General features: G+C 37.4%; 1 protein-coding gene across 1 annotated transcript; it reads right to left on the bottom strand.

The window, feature by feature from the left end:
- Positions 1–8,596: 8,596 nt before the first annotated feature.
- LOC103722193 (BTB/POZ domain-containing protein At2g13690) lies at positions 8,597–16,217 on the bottom strand. The gene is made up of 2 exons (XM_008812668.6): positions 15,154–16,217; positions 8,597–9,833 (listed from the first exon to the last, which is right to left on the bottom strand). The coding sequence occupies exons 1-2, from the start codon at positions 15,868–15,870 to the stop codon at positions 8,910–8,912; spliced, it is 1,641 nt and encodes a 546-aa protein (XP_008810890.4). The 5' UTR covers positions 15,871–16,217; the 3' UTR covers positions 8,597–8,909.
- Positions 16,218–19,273: the final 3,056 nt, after the last annotated feature.

Genomic DNA, 19,273 nt, shown 5'->3' with positions numbered 1-19,273 from the left:
CTTTTTTTTTTCTTCTTTCTGATAAAGCAAAAAATCGTTACCTAATTTAGGGAATGACAGTCATTATTTCATCACAAAAACATGAATATATTATCAAGGGTTATTTTGACCTGCAGCCTTGAAATATACATCGACATTTATGATCTGATTGATAAATAAATAATATTTTAAATGATATACTTTGGTGATGCAAAAATATATAATCTTGTAAGTTAATATAATAGTGTATGATCAAGTATATGCTAGACTTATATAGGTTATTCATAAAATAATCAATCATTCAAAAATTGCATCTACATAAACAATGCTAATATCGAATCTTTCGTTATATATCATTTATCTATAATGTATTTTAATATCATTTAACATTTTTGGTACCAAATATCATTCTAAAACTTCTCTTTTAATATTTTCTATAGTCTTTTAAGTATAATCTTTATATATTCTTTATTTTTGCAAAAAGCAAATGATTAAATAAAAACTATATTAGATTAGTGTTTAAAAACTATATGCATTAGTATAACGTTGTTAAAATATGTACTTCATTAAATTTTATTTTTTATTACACCGATGATTCAAATATATTTTAAATAAGTATAAATCAGATCTTTCATATTTGAAAGTGTCGAAGTTAAGAAGTAATGGATGCGAAAACTAATATTAGAAAATCTAGAAATACTCATTATCATAAACCGGTTACTAGGCACCCAAGGTGATAACAAAATTATAGGTAATTTTCATATTAAGATAATTTAGAAAATTTCATCCTAGCCATATTATATTTGTTTATCTCCATACACCTTGCAACCAATACTCATCTCACTTCCATAGGTTATCCATACGTAGAGATGATACATTCAATGGTAGCATAAAATTAAGCAATGATGATAATTTTATTAGCATCTTGGTAAATAAATAAATAAATAAATAAAGCATAGGCCGGACAACAGTAGCACAATCCCAAAAAGCAAGGAGTTTATGAGAATATTGAACCTCTTCAGGAGTTTCATGTGAAACCTGGGAGCCACCGGTCTTTGCCGGTTACACTAGCCGAGCAACGAGTACAAATATCAAAGGCTACCATCATTCGCCATCTTTATTCTCTCTCCTCTGCTCCCAAAAAGAGTCAAATCTTCTTCTTCTCATTCTCTTTGGCATCAACGACATCCCCATCGTCATAGCCATCCATCATGCACATGGACTCATCCCATGGCATCGGCACCGGTAGCGGGGTCCACGGTTTCTTTTCTTCTGCCCGTAATGCCCTCGAACTTCCCTCGGAATTACTCCTCAGTATTCTCCGGCGCGAGAGCCAATGCGGGCCTCACGCGCGCCTCTATAGATTCTCGCGGTGATCGCATGCTTTCCGTCACCGACCGGCTGCGTTACGCGAGGCTGGAAGGGACAAGGACGCTGGAACCCTATGATTGCGGTGACTTTTCTCGGAGTCACCGAGAGGTGGAAGGAAGCGCGGGAAATGAGACAATGATTTGCCACGTGTTCCTACTTGCCTGGACGCAGGGTGGTCCCAGGTGTTTTTTTTTTTTAAATTTTGACTCTGCAACGGAGTCCGTCGATCTGGACCGTCCATTAAATAGAACTCTCCTTCAACTGGCGAAATCTCTACGTCAGATCAGTGCTCCCCAACAGATCTATGCTGGATTGACGCTTTTGGCCCCAAATTGTTGCTATTTGTTTAATATAACGGTTATTATCTTATCTCATAATATATGATTTGAAATTAACATTAGAATAAATTGCTATGATGGACATCGTCATGACAAGAATTTAATAGCTAATAATAAAAAGAGGATGATGTTATTGTCTGCATTATAATTCCTATAATAAAAATTCATGATGCCACAAGGCTGCCAAATGATCGGTGCAATTTTGAAGATTTGCCGTCAAAAATGAGGATCGGCTGGTAATAAAACTTTCAAATATGCAATCATGCATCCCATGAACTCTCGACAATGGTTGCAAATAGATCGAGTTGAATCAAATTATGAGTGACTGCAATCTAACCCAATTTCTTATTTAAATTTTAATTTTGTACCCAGATTCAACTTAATAGAAGATCAGATCAGATCCACCGCTATAATTTTTGATCCAATAGGTCATTCAGGTTGGATCGGATCCATATATAACTGTAACTCAACCCAAAAAAATTTGGGTCCGGATTGGGTCTGATTTGGATCAACTATCCATAGCTTCAAAACTTGTTTGCACCTCCATAAGCTACAGCCCGTAGGATCGAATAATTTTACAGATTTGGGTTAGGGCAGATTGAGTCGTAGAATTAAAAATCTAAAATTATCCAAATTTCAAATGGGTCTGGTCAGGTCTGAATTCAGTAAGCCTAGACCCAACCCAAAAAATAAAAAGAGTCTAATTTTAGGACCTGACTTAGCTCCACGAGTCCTTCAAAATGGGTTGGGTCGGATCTAAACAGACGGGGTCCGATCAGGGCACGGGGCAACCCGACACATTTGCGGCCTTATTTTTGATGTGTGCATAATGGGCATTTTGAAAATTTAAAATTATCTAAATTTTAAATGGATGAGATCGGGTTGGGTCAGAATACAGTAAACCTAGATCCAATCCAGAAAATAAAACGAATCTAATTTTAGGACCTAATCTGGCTCCACAGGCCCTTCAAAATAGGTCAGATTGGGTCTAAACGGGTCGGGTCTGATCAGGGTATGGGGCAACCCGACACATTTGCGGCCTTACTTTTGGCGTGTGCATTATGGGCATTTAGAAATATTTTCTAATATAAATTATTACTTTTCAAAGCATGAAAATTTATGCTGGGCAGCTGGAGGTAACTTTGGTTGAAAATTTTAAATTCTAAAAAGTATTATTCCCTTTAAAAAACAAAAAAAAGCAAATAGTAATTGTTATTCTTATTAAAAATTAATAACTAACAAGTTTTGTACGAAAATGATGAGAGTAAAATAATAGATTATTCAAATACTTGTTATTAAATATTAATGGTGTAACGACTTCTTCCAAAATCATCAAACAACTATTGTAATCCAAGCAAATAGGTGCATGGGAAATAAAGTAAAATAGATGTTATTTTTTGTTAAGTTAAACTATTTTATTTTTAATTTATTCTTTATATATATATATATTTGTTGGGGTAGAGATTTTATCGAAGAATTGTAACATAATTATAATGGGCTTCCCATGCATATTAGAATTTGGCAGCAAAAAAATGAGTGTATATCCATCATTTCATGTAGATTTGAATTATCTCAATTTGGATATTGCAGCATCTATTTTGTAGCTCACGTGCCTCTCACACGCTAATTGTGCGAGCGGCGACGGTAAAATCTGGAAAACGGCCGCGTCAGCCGTCAGCCCACTGATTCTAGCCAGCGGTACCATGCGACCGGCCGTTGAAAAGCCCATAAATGCAGCCCGAATTCGCGGCTCGCTTTTCTTCTATATGACCAAATTAACCTTCCCTGAAAGGCCCTGCAAAACGCCTACTCCACAAAATTAATAACATCTAAAAAGATCATACACGCCTTCATCATCTTTTATCAACATATCATGAGTCTTGAAGTGAACTCGCAGCCTGTCTCTCCCTCTCAAGAAGAGATAGGAATTTTATGTTTTCATCTTTTGCATGTTTTGCACTGGAGAGATAGATAATACTCATACCATGTGTGTTTGTTAGATATTCATGAGAGACTGAAAAGGAGGCGGAGCAGAAGGTCTCTTTTTTTACACCTCTCTCTCTCGTAAGATCAAGGCCATGCTCTCATCATATAGGTAGCAGATGCCAAATACTAGCAAGTAATTATCCTCCCAAAAAAAGGGATTTATGTTTGAATTTGCCTGGTGGTGCATCGGGCCCCTGCCCCTTGCTTATAGTTCCCAAAAAAACGGATTATCATTCTCAAAATTAGAAGAGCAAATTCTAGGATTAGCGTCTTTTTCGGGGTCCAAACCGTAGGAGGAGAAAGTGACCGGATAGGAGAGAAAAATCTTAACCAAATTTTCTTGCAGAATATATAGTTTTACAGTTAAAAAATAGAGTTTTGTTTCCAAAGTCAATGAAAAAGCTATTAAATTAACCGTACAAACTGATACAAAAGGAATTCAAGTACAAATTGCAGGACGTATTGATGGAAAAGAAATTGCATGTGTCGAATGAATCAGAGAAAGTAGAGTTTTCTTACAAGCAATTCACCTATATGTTTGGCTCCATGTAATCAACTTTGATTATAGTTCCACTCGTACGTGGGCATAATTGCCATGTTGGCAACTCATAAATTACTACTACCAAAAACTTTAAGATAAAACCCCACAAAAGAAGGGAGGCAGAGTTAAAATTGAACTTTGTGACCGCCAACAAGACTAGAGCTTATCAAGTGGCACCCCCTCCTCAATGCTTGCAATGATGAGAGATCTAAAGTTTTAGCCTAGCTAGTGACTTCATTATCTTATTTTTCAAAATATAAAAATAGATAAAAAAATAGTGCATCATTAGCTCAAGCTTAAAAAACAGTAAGCTTTTCCAAACCGCGATTATAATATTTTTTACTTCAAAAAAAATTAATTTTAGAACGAGATAAGAAAGCCAACATGAAAGCGATGGATATGACCAACTCCTTTTATCCTAATATGATTAACTTTTACAATTTAATTCATGAAACCATCTAAAAAATAGTCGAGGAAAGCTCTTACTCAAAATTTTTGGACAATTCAGCTCTGCATCATAAACATAAAATTGTTATAGGATCAATCAATTATCCTAACGAGTTTGGAAATAGACTATATGGGACTATAATTTTTTTTTTTATTGTAATGGTAAAGATTAATTAATTTATTCAAGTTCGATTAACTGATCCCGAATCCAATGATTTCGTAACCAGAAATCAGATAGCTCCGGCAGATGATGTACGGTGGTCCCGTCCCATGTTTCGGTAAATAGAAGGAAGGTCTAAGGGCATGATGGTCACATGACGAAGGGCAATTTCGTTATTTAGGAAAAAAGTTCCTCCAGCAAGGACAGGAGGGCCTGGTCCAGCTACAGCGCGATAGAAACCCCAACCATAAATGACCCTGACATGGTCCCCCATGCCATGGCATGTGCCCCCGCAACCATCCATGTCCATGCATGTCATGTCATCTCATGCATCCATGCATGCATGAAAAAAGCCATGGGCTCTTCGCTGCCGTCAGCGTAACGACCGTCAACCGACGGTCGCCCCCTTCAAATCCGTCAATCGTCAGAAAGGCCGCGCCGTCTGTCCGTTGGATCGTCACCGCTTTACACTTGTCTTAATGCGCGAGTCTTGCGTTCCGGAATCCAGTTAGGTTGCTGACGAAGACCATCGATCGGACGGCTGAATGGAATAATTTCGTGCACCGTGGAAGATCTCAGCCGTGGGTGTGAGATCAAGCGGTTCGAGACGCAATCAGCAGCATCTTTAGAAACAATTATTAGTTTTGGCTGCGTCCTGGGTGATTTCCTAACGAACTCCACCACAAAATCTCGGCATTTTGTCTTCATGCAGCGATTCCTTTCGGCACCAAGTAGATTCTTCTAGGATTACTGTGAACTTTCTTTCTTTCCATTTCTTTCAAGAAAGGATCTACAGCTAACATTGTCATGAGTTTGTCACAGTAACGAGGCAGGAGGAAAAAATTTAGATTTCAGATAAAATCATATAAAAATTATCAGAATTTAAGAATAAAATGTAAAACTTAGATTAAATAGATGCTATTAAGATTTGTTTCTTTTTTTTAATGTAATAACAAGTTTGAAAGAGATGTGTCATAATAAACAATAGCACAAAATAATTCGCTAACAATGATTTATATCCTTTATTTGTGATTTATAAAGGTTTTCTAATTAGCCATAAAAAAATTGTGAATATATTATGAAATCCTTGATTATTCACTAATTCTTGAGTATTTCGTATATTGAGAATAACTCAGCAAATCAGTCGCCGCTGGCCGCCGTTGGCCGGTCGTAGGTCCCTTGACCTCAGGCACCACTGCAACCACCATTCTTTCCCTTGAATCTAGGCGGTGAATCGTTGGATTGATCATAGGCAAAGTCTCTCTTGTTTCAATACTTCTTATCTTTCGTTTTGACGGCTATCGCCGTGCGTGGCACGTCGCCAACACCGTCATGGGTTATCAGCCGCTGGGGGTCGCCCACCACAAGCGTCGTTGCTGGCATTCCTCTATTTCGGGGAAGGAGAGAGAGGGAAAGAGAGAGAGCCTCACAACTCTCCTTTTCTTCCCTTATTTTCTCTCTCCTCTTTTTAATTTTTCTCTCTCTTGCGCTTTCTCTATTTATCACACACTCTCTCTCTACTCGTTCTCTCTCTACATGTTTTAGTGGACCAGTGGCGTGTCTACATACTTTGTGAAGTCGGGTTGACCCTTGGAGGGGTTTCGGCTAGTGTTGTATGGCCTGGAGCTTTGAGCCGGTATTGGTCTCGAATCGACGTTATACAGCAGTAGGAAGAGTTCCAGATCAGTGTTATGCGACCGTACGAGGAGTCCCGAATTTTTGGATTGATTTCTCTCTCTATCTTCGTGTTTTCTCTCTCTAGTTGATTTGGAGAAATTTTTGGTTAAAAAGGACTGGTGGATAGTCATGGATTACTACGTGATGTGAACCCTTTAGTAATAGAGTGTTCTAGGTTATCAGATACCTCGGATGATTTTTGATGTTTATTTGATTATGTATTTAGAGAAAGAGGACGTCGAATAGGGTTCGGCGCACCTCGATTTATAAATTGCAGTGTGAGCAGGTGATTAGTCTGTCTGGGTTATCAGTAAAGAGGTAAAAATTCTTGTACACTTACTTGCATGATTCTAGATATTTTGTATACATATATGTGATATGAGAATGATCAAGATAAGTAAAATGTAGGAATTTTTTTTATGATGGTTTGTATATCAAACCATGTTTTAATTATGTATGCTTATGATTGATAGTATGATAGATACATATATGAGTATAGTTTACACTTGCATTATCGGACTAATAGATGTGGTGATTTGGATTAACTATATTATATTGACTGCCCTGTCATGGGCGGAAAATGTGACACCTATCAAATGCCCCATTATAGGCTGGAAAACGTGACACTTATCAATTGCCCTATCACGAAAGAAAAATGTGATCGTAGTTAATCTAAAGCCTAAAATAAAAAAATTTATGTGTGGATGTGAACTTGATTGAATAAACAAGGATTTTGGGCTGATCTCGTTATCATTGAATACACCGTCATAAGCTAGAAATAAGATACTATCAAATGTCCCGTCACAAGTTGGAAATATGAAACTATCGAATGTTCCGTCACATGCTAAAAATGTAATACTATTAAATGCCCCATCACAGGCTGGAAATGTGATACTATTGAATGCCCTGTCACAAGCTGAAAATGTGATACTATCAATTGTCTCGTTACGAGAGAAAAAACGTGACTAAAATTTGGCCAAAGTCGAAAAGATAATTGATCTTAGATTCAGAACAAGTTAAAAGGAAAAAAAAATGAAAAGCATTTAAAATACTATTGAAGATTTATGAGATATCGTATGATATATTACTCTTGAGTGTCTGAATTTTTATAAATATTTGATGTAAATATTCATATTGATTATTCGAGCATTATTGATAATCGGTTTGTGATTTCATGATGTGTGCAATGTTTTTTACGATCTTCAAACTTATATTATTATTGTATTGGTGTGGATGTGTGGGGATTCTTACTAGGTTGTAAAGCTCACACCACATCTTTCATTTTTTTTCAGAGTTACAGGTCACCTGGTACTTGGCTATAGTTGAGATCATAGATGAAAGGATGAGTAGATAGACCATCATTAATACTGGTTGTATGATTAAATTTTATAATTGCACAAGTTTTGTTAATTATTATAAATTAAGATCCTTATTATTCAATGATATTGATGTTGTAATAAATTTTTAGATCTTGCATATTTTTTCACACTTTGTCATAGAAAGCATGCGGCCGTGTCACATAGCCAACCCAGATGTTGGATCCGGGGTTTGATGACTACCTAAAAACATAGTTTGGAATAACACAATATTATGTTCCACATTTTTGTTGAATGTTCACATTCTGATGATATTTGGTCAGAGGTGATCCATTTATTTTTTTATTTTTAATGGCTAGACTGGGAGGAGTGAGCTCATACACTTCAGTTTGGTTCCATTTCCAAACCTCACCATTTCGGCTTCTTTCATGCGTTATGCTATGCTGTTTCATGGCTGCTCTTTCTCAAGAGCATTCTACCATCACTCAATTTGACACCAATTCTAAGGCTTCAAATGCTATTATTGCTCGTTGGGACCCCAAGACTGGAAACAGTCCTCGATCACACTCCATCAACGTTAGCTGGTGCCCCCCACAACAAAAAAAAGTCCTGAAGGTTAATGTTGATGGTGGCGTTCAAACAAATAATGAACAGCTATGGTGATTGGTAGTGATGCCAAAGAAATAGGTAGTCCTAGAGCTCTGATTATATGGCCACTTTTTCCTTTTCTTGGGGGAACAGAGGTGTTTTTAACTTCTAAGAAAATGTTATCACATAATTCGAATGTTCTACGATTTGATATTGAATAGAAAAAAAATCTTATGATCATCAATCATCATGTTAAAGATCTATCTAAAACAACCCATTCCATTCTAGAATTTTATATATACATAGGACATGCCAACTATTAAACAACTTATTAGAAACATAAGACATCTAATAAGAAATGTCACGAAATCCTCTGCTCTTAGAGGATGTCCTCACCGTCGAGGAACATACACTAGGGTGTATGCTCTGACTCACCACCAATCTTAAAAGCCTGCACTACTATCACATTCCTACAACAAACCAGATATTAGAAGGATTGCAGAAGCTTAGCAGTGTGCTTCTGAGGACCTTAGGAATGACCTTCGCCACCATACCTGAAAAGCCCTGCTCAGGTTTGGACAGTTGGCGCCATGGGCGACAAAATATTGAAACCATTCCTCGAAAAAGCTTTGCTGCTGCTTCAATGGAAGGGTAAGGAGAGCTTGGCCCAGGCTCTCCTCCAACATCCTCATGTCCAGCCCCTTCGAGCATCTCAGCAACCAACCGAAGTCCTCTAACATAGGTCCAAACCAGGCCCTGAGGACACTGAATCTTATTTCACCCCTGCACTGCAATCTCCCCCTTCCTAACCCAATAAATACAAAAGCTGAGATCCGACTGAGCTCATATCGTACCATTGGTGATGCCGTTTCATGCATCCTAATCAATCCTTCTTGGCTTGCCCACAAACACACAAAATCTTCTGCCATCTGCTTGTCTACAAGAATCTCTAGCAGCCAGTTAAGGTTCTCGACTTGCTTACAGACTCGCTCAATCAGTGGCTTTGTTTCTTTCGCTATTGTCATCTGATTTACGGGACTAGAATTGGAGGCTTCTTCAAAGAGTTCCGCCAGTGAGTTCAGACAAGACTGACAAATGTGGTACAGCTTCTCCTTATTGAGACCAGCCGGGTCTTTTTGATAGACTGAACTTTTGGATAAGAGGCCATTGACTAAGGATTGCATCTCCTTCCTTGCATTACTATTAACTCCATTAGCAATGGACTGTATGAGATGCACAGCTAGATTTTCTGAGTGCTTTGGACCTTGTGGCACTAACCTGGCTAGCAAATCTTCAGAGATTGCTTCATCAATTGTGTACCTTGCGAGCAAGCTCTTAAGCTTCTCTTCGTCGCTCCCACTCCATGGAACAGCTTCGATATACTTCAAACATGACGCAACACCCCTGTCAAACATGATGGTGAAAGATACCTGAAAGAAACAAAACCAAATTAAGTCAAATATGATCCAAGAGAACAAAAATAGAAAACCCAAGCAATTAGCCAACAACTTACCATAATTTCAAAATTTCAAGAAATGCTATTCAGAGGCAAGAAGGACCACAAAAAAAATTGACTAGTTCGTAATAATACATTAGACCAGAACTACCATATTGTTTCAGGATTCTCTATCCAAGTGCCTATCTTGATCAAGACAACCAAGATGCAGTGAGAATCGGATTAGTTTGGCCACTTAGATGTCAAAATTTTATCAGAGAGAACTATCACTATGGTGAACATAATGTTGAGATGGCTAATATATCTACTTCATGAGGCCAGATGATTTTTTTTTTTAAAAAGAATGCAAGGATAGTAGCAAATTGGGGTATGGAAATGAACTTCGTGACATGCATACGCATCATAGGTTTGACCGGAGTGGTCGGAAGACTTGAAATGCAATTTACAGAGATATGACAGAACGGACTTACATGAATATTATTGGTGGACATTTCATTTTTTCACAATCAATATGTCAAAGCACGGACGGTGTCACAACCAAAATCAACTATTATCCGAATTGTAACAGGAAGTTTCAAAGAGCATGGAGGACAAAATCAAAAAGTTCTGATAATATTTTACCAGGCAGAAAGTTCTCTCTGATATTTATTTGCATTATTTTGAAAGTATTTGACTATAGTTTGATGATTTAGGAGACAAACTAATTCAAGGTAAAGTTTTAGAATAAATTCATTATACATAAGTTATTCAATAAATTGACAGTCCAGGTTAGAAAATACATAAATTTTCATTATGAAGTAGTTTATAAGCTACTAAAGAATATTGGCAGAATTTTCTGATTTTTTTCCTCTCTTCTCTTCTACTCTTAGTTTTTGCTTCTGTATCTCCACACTTCCTCCAACTCAATTCTTCTTCACCAATACTACCCTACTACTTAGTCCGCCTGGTGATGCCTAAAAAGCAGCAACCATGCAAAGGTCTAAAGAATCTAGACTGCATAAGAAGGAAGCCAAGTTTCACCTGAAGAAAAACAAAAGAATTTAGGGAACCCCAAAGAATCAACGCCAATGATATCTAAGTCTATGAAATTTTGGGCCAGTTCTGAAATGGGCAAAACTCAATTTAGCTCATTTTGTGGACCCCACTACCCATGTCAATACAACAGAGAAAATGACTGGTCTATCCAATAGCATCACAAGTGTTTAGACCAAGGGGTGAATATGTAATTTGCCTTGCCCAAACTTTGACTTTAGCAGATTTCCAATTGGATCAAAGCACAAAAAGGATGGTCAATCTTCTTTTCAGCATTGAGTAGAGACAAACAAGCCCCTAGAATTTGATTCGAAGTCATGTAGATATTCTGATTGACTTGTAGTGTGCACACATGTAAAATGTGCACAATTAGCCTGATAAATCATGGTAAAGATTCTACTTGTAACCAATGCGCTAATAAGGCAAGGTAACGGCTCAAACTACACCAGTTATTAAGATCTTTCTTTTCCACAGTAGAAATTTTTATGGGCGCTTTGCCTTTGCTTTCATGGTCAATTTGCCTTGAGTTCATTTCTTGGCATCTTTTTGATATGATGGAACACATCTTGTCTATTGTTTAGTGTGATTTGCATTTCTTTTTCTTTTGTTGTGATCATCAAACATCACTTACTTGGTGCACATCATAATGTAATTTGAGTTTGCCGCATCGTGTTGTCGTGGATCCAGCTTTGGTTGTGATCTATCCACTTGATCATGACCGAAAATTGATCAGTGATTCCATCACCCCCCAAGTTTCTGATTTTCACTGAATTTTTGGCTTCAATACACATACTTTTAAATCCATTATCTCTCTAATTTCACAAATGTTTTGGGTTTAATCAAACTCATTTCATGGCATCATCTTCCTATTTTGCACTATAACTTTTGGGTTTCATCCAAAGCAAAGGTATACAACCATGGTATGAGCCCATCAGTCATTGGCTTGTATGGCATGAATCATGGTACAAGGCCTGTATTAACACATATTTTGACTGGCACAATCAGTAATTTTGCTTAAGTACAGGCCAATATAGGCAATATGTGCCAATCATTACAGGCAATATTAATAGTGCTTGTATCCCCGACACAAACCCACTTGGAGTAAAAGAAAAATCCAAAAAAAGAGTTAAAATAATATCTGCAACAAATAATCTCACGATAAAAAAGTACAACTGTAAAACCCAAGTCATATTGAGAATTATAGAAGACTTTACGTATAGAAAGAAGGGATGAGGGAGAGGAGGAAATAAGAAAATGGAGAGTATAGATCCATCAACAATTTTAGCTTATTCAACATGGCTCAAGTACATCTTGGATGGACACTTTTAATTCTTTCCAACTACCACACTTAATACATTTCCTAAATAGTATATTCTCAAGCAACTCCCAACCACTACATCCAACACCATATATAAGTGGTCCGAACATTTCAATTTCAATAAAAATCCAAGTTAGATTTCTCCCTTAAAGATTTAAACCATGTTAAACTTCTAATAAAAGTGTTTCTAACATTACTGGACTTGGAGGAGGATCACAAGGGCAAGTTTACTCAAATTTATAGTGATTTGATGGCCATAACAAAAGCTAAAAACTTACCTAAATTAAGAATGCAATATAGCAAATAAATCTTAACAATTTCATGAAGACAACAAAATAGCACCTAATCTATGCTTAAATCTTTCTAAAACTTATCCTATATCTAAATATTTTGCCAGCAATGTGCATTTGCATGCACTTTATAACTAGTTCATTTATAATATTTCTAAAAGCCTGGCTCTGCATATGAGGCTTCTGCCACTATGGGGTCTGGAGAGGGTCGGATTTACGTAGCCTTACACCCAGGTCACAGTGGAGCAAACTTTACAATTGTGACAAGTCTCACCCTCAATTAATTAATAATGTTTCTAGGTTGAGTCCCAATTTAGAAGACTTTACAAGGATATGATCATTTATACTCTCCCAAAATCAAGATAAACCCCCCGTCCCACCCAAAAAAAAAATCACCCCTAAACTTGATTTTTAGGCTTAAAAAATATTCAACTTGCGAAACAATTCTCTATATGACCTAAGACGGAAACCAAGCACATGGAATAGCTGAATTGGCAAATTTTTCCAAAAAAACAAATTCTCTAAATGCCTTCAGGAGCATGCTCTATATTCTAAATTTATTAAAGATGGAGATACCTTGCTTGGATATTCGTATGTGGATGTATTGATTATCACAAGAAAAATGGAAGCATATATGATGAGTTCAAGATAGCAATGACAGATAAAATCAAATTGGTACTTATGTTTTAATATCTTGACATAGATGTGAAGCATACTAATGAAGGGATTTTTACGTCTCTAGAAGGCCACAAAAAAGTTCTCAAGAAATTTAAAATGAGTGATTTCAAGCATGCAAACACATGTGGAGTGTGGTACCAAGTCATTACAACATATAGAAGGAAAAATGGTAATTCCATCCTCTTTCAATTGTTTAGTTGGGAACTAGTGCTACTTGGCATGCACAGAGCATTCTTTTGGAGTAAGACTTATGGTTGCTACATGGAGATGGTAGCAGTGTTTCACTTAAAAAAGGTCCATACAAACATTAACGGTATAACATAGAGATCTCTTTTTTAGGGATAGGGAGGGAAGAATCACAAGGTGGAATTACAATATGTCTGAATACCTGGGGAAACACCTCCAAAGTATTGAACTCAAAAACTGTTCCATTTAGAAGAAGGGCATGAGCGCAACTATTGCCTAGTTCACTATGGTACACTTTTTTTTATTGAACAGATGTACACTAAGTAGTCTAGTTAATTCACTCGGTAATAATTGTAAGCCTATCATGAAGCGGAATAATAATCATCAATTAAACTTTTACTAACCTCCGGCCATCGTTGATTAAGCACTTCTGATCAAGCACCAACCTTTGATCGCCCATACGAGAGGAAGAGACTTGCGGGAGAGGGAGAGAGAGGAGATCCGGAGCTTCTAACCTATGCAGGACCTGAGTGTCTTAGATGATGGATCCACAGGCTTATTTATACTGTTAGATTAGGGACCCGGATCCTTATCTTTAAGGTTTATCACTAATTAGTTTTCATCCATCACGGAAGCCACCTGATAAGATAAACTCTGAATAACCTCTAATTAGATTGGATTAAGTCACCATTTAAACAAGGTTGTGTTTATCCTGATGTGGATAACCTTGATCAAGTGGGCTACATCAAGTCTCCTAAAATTAGGAGACGTGCTAACAATAATTTCAAATTTGTTGGATTTGGTGACAGTGATTGGTTTGAAGACTTTGACAATAAAAATAGTATAAACAATTTGTGCAGTACATGAGACTATGCGACATTCACGACATCTTAAAAACAACCAAACATATGTTAATTTCACTTCATGTGTATGCCACGCAATTGGGTTAAGAAACTTATTGATGACTAATTTGCCCCAATAAAAACCAACAAAAACCTATCTAGATAATCAACCTACACTTGCATTAGTATTCAGATATTCCGTGATTCAAGCAAACATATTGACACAAAGTTTAACTTCATTGGTTTGTGTAACAGAGTTGCATTTTAGTTTCACAAAGTTTAATGACCAAGCTACCAACATCTTCACAAAGCCCTCCTGAGCATGAACTGTTTCCCAAATTTAGAATTCTTCTGGAATCTCTAAATCAAGTTCAATAGCCAAAATTAGAAGGTAAACTTGATTTTGGGTCATGATCTAGTGCAAGGTCTTTCTTGTCTGAGTTGGTGAATCTAACGCAAGTTGGTGTTTCTTATCATAAAGAAAAAATTCCAAAAATATCTCTAATCTAGATTTTCCACCATCAGTTTCATATTTAGAAGTTGTAGTAAATGCAGTAGCTGGATATTAGTTGTACCAAACATGGTAGATGGAAAGAGCTAGAAGTGTTCATTTCCTACAAACAGAGATGTATTCAAGTGATGCTGAATAAGTTATGCTCCAGAATGAAATGCACGCTCTCCATTTATATCCATTTCCTAACTTCTTCCTCTCCCCATATCTCTCCTCTGGAAGCATAAAGACAAGCCCCCATTTTTCTCAACAGCTCAAAAAAAATCATTAATCTTTTCATATTCAACGTAATTGTCCACTCTAACTGAATCATTCTGCATCTTATTGACTGCTAGTAGAGCTACCAGCCTACTACTAAGTATGTTTAAGCACTGTGTATAACAAACTTTTCATAAATCTTAATCATCACAATTTATAGAAGACTGTGCCATTCTCACCTCAAGTATGTCAATGGCTCGGGAGACTCCTACTTTCATCAGACACCTCATTGCATCCTTCTCGTACATCAGCTCAATCGTCCCCCTGAAAGCACCCAAATCCTCGATACCGGTAAGCTCTATCTTCCGGCCATCAGCCAGAGCATCCGAGACCTTCTGGCCAGACTTCAGAACCATGGAGGCAAAAAATGCACTACTCTCGCACAGAGCCTCCGAATCCAGCTCCAAAACCAAGCACCTCCCGTCTTTCCCCTTCAAGCTGAGCCTCAAATCCAAAGCTCTCTCTCCCAAACAAGCCCCATCCTCCGCCGCCGACCTCTCAGGGACCAAAGCTATCTCCTTTGAGAGCGGATCCAAGCTCTCCGGCTCCGACTCCACTGCCACGGTGGTGATCGAGGCGCAGTCGGCGATCTCCGGTAGCGGGCCCAGGGGCGCGTCGGAGTCGATCGGGGAGACCCGGTCAGGGGAGAGGATCCGGCGGGGGTCGATGATGCTGATGCCGCGCTTGCTGCTGGGAGAAGGGGAGCTGTGGAAGGAGCCGCCGGAGTAGGGGGGCGGCGGCAGCTTCTGGGGGGGCTTCGAGGGGTGGTGCTGGTAGTGAGGGGAATTCCGAAGGTCGGGGCTGCGGGGGGCGGCGCCGAATGGGCAGCACCAGGCCCTCCGAAGGCCGGAGTTCTTCCGGCGGGGGGCAGATCGCCGGCCGCCTGGGTCCACCATCGCGGGAATCACCGGGGGAGGAAAATAAGGTGGCGAGGATTGTGAGCAGAATTGGGGCTGGGGGGGTGGGTCTAGGGTTCGGTCGGCGGCATTGGGGAGATCGGAGGATCTGATGGTGCGTTGTGGCTTCTCTTTGGAATTGGTGCTGGGGGTTTTGGATTCTTTCGTCCTTTCTTTCTCTCTCTGTTTTTTTCCCCTTTCTTTGAGCAGAGGAAGAGAGTGTGGTACGGGAGGATTAAAGAGACGTTAAAAGAGGGAAATTATGATTAGCTCCACCGCGAAGAGCAAGGATGAGCTTCGAGTGTCTCGTTGGAGGTGAGCGTGGTAGTCGCGCTGGAAGCTTAAACGAAGAAATATTGCCATAAAGATGGACTGATAGTTAATAATTATTAAAAATAGAATAAATAAATAAATTTATTAATATATAAAAAAATAATTGAGGACTCTAGAATAGATGACCAATTTTGATTTAAAGTTAAAGAAACCAACCTTACACTTAAAAAAAGCAAGCTAGAAGTTAATTTTGATCTGGCTCGACCGTTCTCGACCCGTTAAGACTCAAATCTATTTAAATTATATACATATATAGATAAAAAAATTATTAAATTAAAACTTTTATCAGAATATTTTGATTCCAGCTCAATTTAGATTTATCGAGCTACTCAATTAGATTATTTTAGATTAAATTTAAAATTAAATTTGAATTAAGCTTAAAATAATGATAAATAAATCACGCTCGATATCAAAATTCAAGTTCAAGATTAATTCAATCTAACTCGGCCACATCCAAACCCAATCAAACTTAGCTCATTTGCGCCCCTAGATAAGAATAATAAATATTGGGAGAACAAATTTATCAATTGCTAAATATATGATCAATTTCATGAAGGTTGTTTTGAAATTATTCACGATTTTAAAATAAATCATGAATCTATGATTAATATATATAATAGTTGCTATGTAGTTTGCTTATCAAGAGCAAATAAAAAAAATAAAAATAATTTGGAGATCTTGCGACTACGCTCATGGGTGATAGATTTTGGTAGGCATATTTAGATCTAGAAAGAAATAAATCTGAAATTATGAGTGTACACAAGCCGGGACAGGGTGTGGATTTTGGTACCAAACAGATGGTGAAATTGGAGCCAAGCCGGCCAGCTGAGATCAAAAGCTGGGACATTTAGTCAATCGAGTAGTTGGATGAGGAAAGAAGATGACATAATCGAGGAATGGATGGATCCCCTCTTGTTCCTTTTTTGGAAGGAAAACAAGGACAAACATGTAGGTTTCCATAGATTTTGTCCGGAGAGGATGTTTTTTGTTTTTTACCCGAAACATCCACATTGCTGGTCGCCATGTCATTGGGAAATTAAGGTGGTCCAAAATTTTCTACTCTAGTCCAGTCTGGAGAGAACAACTTTTTTTCTTTTTTATTTTAAAATAGTATTTTCAAAACCCTCTATTATGTTAAGCTGGCCGGTCAAAAGGTATCACTGACATCAATAGCTAAACATTTCTTTTAATTTTACCATAGAATATGGTTTCAACAAGAAACTTTAATTTTAACCAAAAGCCTAATTTTTGAACGTGAATTTGTAGGTTAATTTCCATTGGTGCCAAATTGGGCGTTGTAGCTCGTATCGATGACTATATTTTCACATGAAATGATTGCATTTTCGTATACTTAAGTTCAAATTCATTTTAAGGAATTAGTATTTAGACTCAAGTATAACTGATAAAATTTAGCTAACATATATTATGATGATAGTTAATTGATAAATTGATTGGATATATCATAAGGTGGACTATAGTTTAGCCATGTTAAGGTGTAATCCAACACCTCCTCACCCCCACTATTGGCATGGCCTGGCCTAGTTGATAGCATGACAGATGATCAAATATTCAAGCCATGAGACTTCTAGGTGGTCTAATTCTGATTCTAATTCTAATTCTATAGTGTGATAGATAGCTGAGTGTCAAATAATACCCTTCTTATTAAGCAAAGTGTCAGATTATGGATCATAACTCACACACATATGTCATTTGATGTTTGTGGTATTATCTAATAACAAAGATTGTTGCGAACCAAACAAGCTACACGTTTCTGGTATTATCTAATAACAAAGATTCAAAATATAGTCTGGGTGATTGGTGCTTAGATAAGATGGTGCAAATATTAAACCAATTGCATGTTTGTACCTTTTTTATATGGTCATTTTTTTGCACATGACCTTGAATTCTCTTCTAAATTAAATATAGAAATCCTGATTCAGGATATAAAGAAAGTTTAAATGCTGGACCTGGATTTTAGATTCCAAATTGATTTAGGCTGTTCTTGTGAGCGGATTGTAAGATTTTCTATAAAACTTATAATTATGTTTATGAGTTCTGAACAGGAAAAAAAAAAAAAATTGCACCGCCGAGGATCCAAACTTATTTGAGTGAACTAAAGAACCTCGCGGGGATCCCCACCGAGACCCCCAGCCTTTCTCTCCTTTCTCTTCTATGTACTAGACCCTCCACTGCCTCCTAAGCTGAACACAACAGCTTTTATCCCTGTTTTGATTGGTACAAGAAAAAAAAAATATTGAACCATGGAAGCATAGTTTACAATCTCGACATTCAGCAGGGGCTTGTTAGAATATTTTCCACTATTTCTTGGAGCGGTACTGACTTGGCACATGATCATAGGTGGAATTTTCTTATTGGTGAAGATATTGTCTTTGGTTTTATGGAAGAGGTTGGATCTAAAGTGGAAAGCACCATGAGTTTTAAATTTTAATGAACTAGTAATGTCAAATATATTCTTAATAGATGTCTATAGAAGATTGACCTAGTAATGTCAAATATATTCTTAATAGATGTCTATAGAAGATTGACCTCATCTTATCAGCCTTAGATAGCAAGCACAGTGGTAACTCAAGTATTCAACAATACTTTATCTTGTGATGAATGATGGACCATAGGTTATGCAATAAGAAAAGGTAAATTCCGTTTATTTTGGGCTGTGCAGCAATTGTTCACATGAATTTCTTTTTGCTTCACTAAAATTAACAAAAATAACACTCTGTCGAGAAAATTAATGAAAATAACAGCGCTAAAATTCAGGTAATCATCTCATCGGCCTCCCGACGTCTCTTTTTTTAGCTGGCAGATTGGAATTAGCTTGGAGTGGATACTTCAAAACATTTCAAGAATTTAGTTATGGCTCATGGAAGTAATCAGGTTTAATCATCCATACACTTGATTAGTGTGTATGTTATGGCTCATGCAATGCAGAGTTAGAGGATATTAGTAAATCCACTCTTGCTAATAGTTGCTTCACTTTTTTTTTCCCCTCAATAGTAATTGGTGCACTTTAATGGTCGGACAAAGGTGAAGATTAGGTTAGGCAGGCTAGAGA

The sequence above is a fragment of the Phoenix dactylifera genome, chromosome 2, assembly GCF_051530095.1.
Source record: "Phoenix dactylifera cultivar Ajwa chromosome 2, Ajwa_hap1_PhDact_Kaust_v1.1, whole genome shotgun sequence".
Lineage (NCBI taxonomy): Eukaryota > Viridiplantae > Streptophyta > Magnoliopsida > Arecales > Arecaceae > Phoenix > Phoenix dactylifera.
Note: the sequence above shows the minus strand (reverse complement) of the source record. Positions and strands in the feature narration are given on the sequence as shown.